This window comes from Sipha flava, unplaced genomic scaffold, assembly GCF_003268045.1.
Source record: "Sipha flava isolate LNK unplaced genomic scaffold, YSA_version1 25863_pilon_pilon, whole genome shotgun sequence".
Lineage (NCBI taxonomy): Eukaryota > Metazoa > Arthropoda > Insecta > Hemiptera > Aphididae > Sipha > Sipha flava.
Window position 1 is genome coordinate 24,653 of NW_020272916.1, and position 6,949 is coordinate 31,601.

The 6,949-nt window shown below is 34.6% G+C and overlaps 1 protein-coding gene across 1 annotated transcript; it reads left to right on the top strand.

Annotated features, from left to right (window-relative positions):
- The first annotated feature begins 2,226 nt into the window (after positions 1–2,226).
- On the top strand, positions 2,227–4,440 carry LOC112684786. The gene is made up of 5 exons (XM_025556450.1): positions 2,227–2,377; positions 2,640–3,113; positions 3,186–3,782; positions 3,871–4,087; positions 4,161–4,440. Exons 1-5 carry the CDS (start codon positions 2,227–2,229, stop codon positions 4,438–4,440), a joined length of 1,719 nt encoding a protein of 572 aa, XP_025412235.1.
- The last annotated feature ends 2,509 nt before the right edge of the window (positions 4,441–6,949 follow it).

A 6,949-nucleotide genomic window follows, 5' to 3' on the forward strand; every position in this document is an offset into this window, starting at 1 on the left:
CCCCCCCTTGACACATTTCTGCGGACGCCCTTGGTTACTCAAAAGTTAAGTCTCCCTTTAAATTTTATTCACGCACCGCTACTGGTTATCAGTTATTATATTGTGATCATTTATATTTTAAATTTTTGTTATCTAGAAGGGTGTAGGTTTAGCATTCTTTGATGAAGGAGGAAGGTTTCTATACTTCACTTTCGACAATATAGTCTTATTCATAAAAGTTTCTTTTTCGGTATGATTAGTAACCTTAGTGTGTCAGAATATTACGCTAAAAAAAAATTAAAATTAAAAATACGATTAAGACCGGGCGCATATTGGGAGGCATGACAAGGCAGAGTAGAACTGTACCTGTGTCGACCTGCATAGTATCTTATGCAGTTTGATCAATAGTAGAAATAACCACTATTGATATTTTTTCTGCTGTTGGCAATCTGTTTTTATCAAATTTAATACAAAAGATTATATATAAGACGTATATTGTAGTTGCAACTACGTAGGCGCTACGTAGACAATTTTGATAATATGATGGTGTGCGTGCTTATTGTGCATTCAATGTTAGAACAATTGACAGCGCAGAGCAGCGAATTTAGGTAGATTTATTTTGTAACTAAAATCTAATTAATCTAATTAGCTTATTTGGGTAGACCTTTAATGTAATAAAAATGTAAATTAAACAATAATTCAGAGACCGATTTATTGGAGCTAAAGTAAAATATTAAGGACAATACAAGTCATACTTGACTTGGAGGGGGGAGCTGAATACCCCAACTAAATTATTAGATATATTCTAGCGTACCCTTACTGTTTTCCTTTTATATAAAAATGACATACGAGATGGTATTTTATTTAAGTTAATATTTTTATAAAAATTAACCATTTGCAAATTGTATTATAATACTTAAGTAAGTATTAATTTTTGATAAAACGGTACATGATAATTGATAATGAGTGGGTATGTGTGTGGTTGGATTTTGATGAGTAAATGTTTTGGATGAATACTCATATATCAATTTTCCAAGTTTAAATATATTACTTACACGAAACACGAATGAAACAGAACTCGTGGTAGTCTATAAGAATATAACACGACCATAAAATCAACATTTTGTATTTTTAGTTAATAATAAAATAGAAGAGGGAAAAGTTTCATAAAATTTGTTAATCTGAAGTTTGAGTTGGTAAAATGTAAGTAGGTAGGTATTTTAATCTTTAATAGTTTTTAGTTTTCTTCAATTATGTTTTTGAAAGCATTTCAAGGATGGTGTGCTAGAGAAAAAAGTGGGTGGTTAGGTACTGAAATATATGTTGTGCATTATGGTTTATAGATAATCACCATGCTACTGAATACTATATTTATATGTTGAGGTTATGGTTCAAATTTTGAAAGTGAGTATAATAAATTAAGGAATATTCGTTGGCTTGTGGTAACATGTTTAACAGTGTCCTAAGAAGGTAAACTAGTAGCGTCTTTACACCCTTTTATAGGGGAGAGGGACAAACTTCAAACATATATTTTCTCAAAAATATATAAATAATAAGAAACAAAAAATCGAAGAAAAAAAGGTCACCGGAACAACCGGAATAGTCGAATTGCACTTATTACCTACAAATAAATGGTCGAATTGCACTTGGATTGAAAAAAGGTAATGGTCGAACTGCACTCGTTTAAAAAAAGAGTTATAATGGAAAACCCTCTAAAAATATTACGAATCTTTCTGTTGAAGAACGCTACAGCGTACTTATTTAATAGCATTATATAATAGTTCGTGCCATTTAGATAACGCAGATAATATTATATAATAATAACATATACTCATATATATCCCTCAGGGGAAGTATATGTCAATAGTATGACATATACTACGGGCTTAGCACACCCGGGGCCCCGAGCTCCACTGGCGGAAATCCTCAGGCAGGAGATTACAGTGGGATTAAGCCGGACTACTCCCGGTATAAGGAGCAACTCTTTACGCTAGTAAAGGGAAGGGCACTCTCTTGTCCTTAGGGTAAGAAATTGCTCTTAAAGGCGGACGAACGAGTCAATTTTCTCGTCAACGGCATAGAATGCGAAAAGTAAGAGGAAACTATCGCATTAAAGATCTTAATAGATATCCTAAGTATCAGCAATTTTAAAGTATGAATGCTTTGACAGTAAAAAATTCCGAAGGTAAAATAGTCCTCCAATCGGATCTCCGGGTGGGGACTATTCAAGAAGTTAATTCTTTAAGAATGAAGATGAAAGGTCATGATATCAAGAGAGTTGGTACATGGAATGTCAGAACACTTCTGCAGACAGGGAAATTAGAGAATTTAAAAGTTGAGATGAAGAGACTTAAAATAGATATTCTGGGCGTCTCGGAAATGAGATGGCTTAAATCGGGTGATTTTTGGTTAGGAGAATATAGAATAATTTATTCGGGAACAGAAGATGGAAGGTTGGTACAAAAGGAGTAGGAATAGTTCTTCAAAAAAATATGGGACACAAGGTAAAAGGCTATGTGCAATATAGCGATAGAATAATTCTAGTCAAGTTAGATACCAAACTAATAGATACTGTGATAATTCTAGTTTATATGCCCACCTCAGAAAAAGAGGACGATGAAGTAGAAATAATATATGAAGAACTAAATGATTTAATAAAGACAAAGGAGAAGAAAATCTTATTATCCTAGGAGACTTTAATGCCACCGTGGGGGAAGGGAAAGAAAAGAATATTGTCGGCAAGTTTGGACTTGGAATTAGAAATCCAAGAGGAGAAATCTTATTAGAGTTCTGTATACGAAATAATCTAATAATAACGAACACACACTTCCAACATCACAAAAGAAGACGATATACGTGGCAAGCTCCTGGCGATATAAGAAGAGCACAAATAGATTATATACTGGTAAAAGGAAGATACAAAAATCATGTTAAAGATTGTAAAAGTTATCCAGGTGCCGATATTTATAGCGATCATAACCTGGTCCTAATGCACTGTGAACTTAAGTTTAAGAGATTACAAAAGAAAATAGGTATGAAACGCTTTCAATTGACAAACCTGAAAGTGGAAGAAATCAAAAATTCATACAAAGAAAGGACAGATAGAGCGATAATGGAGACCTATGATGCACAATGTACTTTAAGCATTGAAGAGAAATGGGGAAATATCAAATGATGCATATTAAAAAATGCGGATGAAGTTTTAGGGAAATCAAAAGAAACTAAAAGGAAGGAATGGATGAACGAAGAAATCCTGGAAATGATTAATGAAAGGAGGAAATATAAAAATGCTACAGACCAAAGAGGAAAGGAAAAATACGGGAAATTAAAAAATGCAATAAATAGAGAATGCAAGAAAAGCAAGGAAGTATTTTTGAATAACATTTGTCAGGATATTGATGAAGCGTTAAAAGTGGGATTAATGGATAAGGCGTATGGGATTGTTAGAACATTTTTTAAGGAAAGAAAAGTTAAAATTACAAGTATTAAAGAAGCAAATGGCAATATCATATATGAAGAAGCAGAAGTAGCAAAATGTTGGAAAAAATACCTAGAGCAACTGTATCGCGAAGAAAATATGACAATAGACGCAGAGATAAATGAAGAACATCAAAATAATACGGAAGAAATAGATCAAAGTATAATGAGAGAAGAATTTGATAAGGCATTAGTGGAGCTGAAGAACAAGAAAGCACCCGGAGTTGATGAAATTCCTGCGGAACTTATACAAAATTGCGGAAAAAACACCAAAAAGATCATTTATGAAATAATCAAAGAATGCTACGAAACTGGACAGGTGCCAAGTGATTTTACGAAGTGTATAATTGTACCGATTCCAAAAAAAAATAACAGCAAAAACATGTGAACAACATAGAACGCTAAGTTTTATAGCACATGCGTCAAAAATCCATACCAGAATTGTGTTAAAAAGAATGGAACGAATAATAGATGAATTGCTAACTGAGGACCAATTTGGCTTTAAGAGAGGAAAAGGCACTAGGGAAGCTATTCTAGCACTAAGACAAGTTATTGAGAAACAGAATAGAAAAAGAAAAACAACTTATACAGCTTTCGTCGATCTAGAAAAAGCTTTTGATAATGTGGATTGGTTCTATACTGTTTATAGAACCAATACCCGAGAATTACGACGAATTTATCGAATTAGTAAAGTCTATTTCTAGGAGAAACATACCAAGAGGCTGCCGAACGCGATACATACCAGTGCTAACACCAGAGTTAACGGAAACTTTGAACAAATACACGGGAATGTTTGAAGAAAACCCATTTGACGAAGAAACTATTGAAGAGGGAGATAAATTATTGAAACTACTTACAGACGAAAAAAGGAAGAAATGGTGTGATCTTTTAGCAGATCTAGATATGAAACGAAGCAGCAAGAAAGCCTGGGACCTTACCAAGCGATTGAATAATGACCCCCACTATACCTATAGTAACACCTAATTAAATAGTCCACAATTTACTAAGGTGAAGAAACCGAGGATGCCTAAACCAAAGATCAATAGACGCAAGGAAAACGAAAATATGGGTTTAGGAGGTACCTTTTTAGATATAGAACTGGAAGCTGTCATAAAGTTGTTAAAAAACGGGAAAGCGGCTGGTATAGATGATATGCGTCTAGAACAAATCCGGCACTTTGAATACAGGACAAAAAGTTGGCTATTAGACCTCTTTAATAATATCAGAGATACATTAAAACTACCTAAAGTGTGGAGAAAATCAAAAGTAATAGCCTTACTAAACCCTGGAAAGAATCCTGACCTACCATCCAGCTATCGAACAGTTTCTCTGCTATGCCACACTAATAAACTGTATGAACGGATGTTACTGAACAGATTAGGTCCAGCCACAGATGAAAAACTAATAAAAGAACAAGCTGGTTTCCGCCCAGGTAAGTCCTGCACAGCACAAATACTTAACCTTATCCAACATATTGAGGACGGATTTGAGAAAAAACAAATTACCGGCGTGGCTTTCATTGACCTCTCGGCGGCCTATGACACGGTCAACCACGGTGTGCCGCCGTAAAGTGTTATCGATAATATGTGGTTGAAGTTCAACACGGCGGCGGTGACTCGTCGTTATCTGTTTTCCATTTCTTCTTTTTTCGTCGTTAGGTTCGTGTATTATAATAATAAGTGTAGGTAAATTGATTTATTATTATTGTTATCGTTTTGTGTTATCGGATTATTTTAATATCATATGGTTTTAATTATTTTTTGATGTGATTATGCAGCCAATGCCCTTATTATTATTATTATTATTATTATTATAATTATTAGCAGTTCACGTTTTTCTTACTTTTTCTTGTAAAATTATTATTACATATCTGAATTAATTTTATTATTATATTAATTGTATTGTTTTTTTATAGCCATTGAGACAACTTTGTTATTTATTATTCGTTGTCGTTGTTCGCTCGTCGTTCGGTCGCTGTTGAAGCACCTTTTATTATTATTATTCTTACTTTTTTTCTTTCTTTGTTCGCCATTGCGGCAATTCATTATTATTAATTTTTGTTACCCTTCTGCCATTGTGGCAACATTATTATTCTCGCCGATTAGTACCAATAAACAAACCACAAGGTCTCATTTTCATTGTTGTGATTTATTTTGTCTGCGTGTCCACCCTCTACAAATTATCGTGAGTTCTATTCCATAAATTTTAGTGTAACTGCTGTGCCACTGATGACTTTCGGGTCACTATATCGTCCACCGTCAAAACGTAAGACTGCCAGCGTCCGGTGTGGCGTGTGAGAGGCCGTCCAGGTCGTCCAGTTACCAATCACCGTAAATTGCAGTTACCATCGTCTTCTAGTCATCACGTAATTTTAAGTTAGTTTGTAAGGTGTGGCCTGGGTGTTTAATTTTAGTATTTCGTCTGATTTGTGTGTGAGCTCTGTGGTCATTGCACCAGACCGATTCGACCACAGAGACCTCCCCCCCCGATAATTAAACTCATTTTCTTATTCCCGTATATAAATTCATGTTCCTTAGTCCCGTAATTTTTAAGTCTTTCCCTCCTATCACCATCGTCGTTTCGTGCGTTGCCTACACCATCATATTACAGGTAGCTCACATTGGGTTGCCTATATTAATTTCTCTAGTATGATAACAGATACAAACGTAATAAGCCCAAAAAAGCATCACACGGCTTACTGTTAGATAAAGTATATAAACTTACAAATGATTTTAATTTAACGGAAATTATTGAGTCTCTGATGAGTAACAGAATATTCTTTGTCACTCTGGCAGGGAAACACAGCAGATAGAGAAACTCGAAAAACGGACTACCACAAGGTAGTGTTCTCGCTCCAACACTTTTTAATATATATACAAATGACCAATATATATAAAATGACGATAAAATTAAACACTTTATATATGCAGATGACGCAGCAATAACTGTGCAGGATAGCAGTTTTGAGACAATTGAAGAAAAGCTCACCAACGTCTTGGAATACACGAGCAAATATTATACAAGTAACTACCTCAAAACAAACCCGAATAATACACTTCTTTGCGTATTTCATCTGAGAAATAGGGAAGCCAATCGCAAATTGGAAATCACATGGAAAGGTGAGGTATTACTACACTGCGATACACCAGTATATTTAGGAGTTACTCTTGACAGAACTTTAACGTACAAATATCACTGCGAAAAGACAAGTAAAAAGATAAATACACACACCAGTCTACTCCGAAAACTGATAGGATCAAAATGGGGAACACAACCTCAAACCCTACGGGTATCTGCAATGTCCCTCTGTTTTTCAGTCGGGAAATACGCATGTGAAGTATGGGGAAGATCAACTCATGCAAAAAAAAAATAGATACCGCTCTAAATGATGCATGTCGTATTGTAACAGGATGCTTCAAAAACACACCTAATGAAAAAGTATACTTATTGGCAGGCATAACTCCACCATCAATAAGACGACTAATCTTCACTA

Excerpts from the sequence above, each read along its gene's own strand:
- LOC112684786 (XM_025556450.1), top strand. The coding sequence starts at position 2,227 with ATGAAGATGAAAGGTCATGATATCAAGAGAGTTGGTACATGGAATGTC. Across the intron at positions 2,378-2,639 it reads AATGAGATGGCTTAAATCGG|ACAAAGGAGAAGAAAATCTT; the intron begins GTGATTTTTGGT and ends GATTTAATAAAG. Across the intron at positions 4,088-4,160 it reads GCTTTTGATAATGTGGATTG|GAGAAACATACCAAGAGGCT; the intron begins GTTCTATACTGT and ends GTCTATTTCTAG.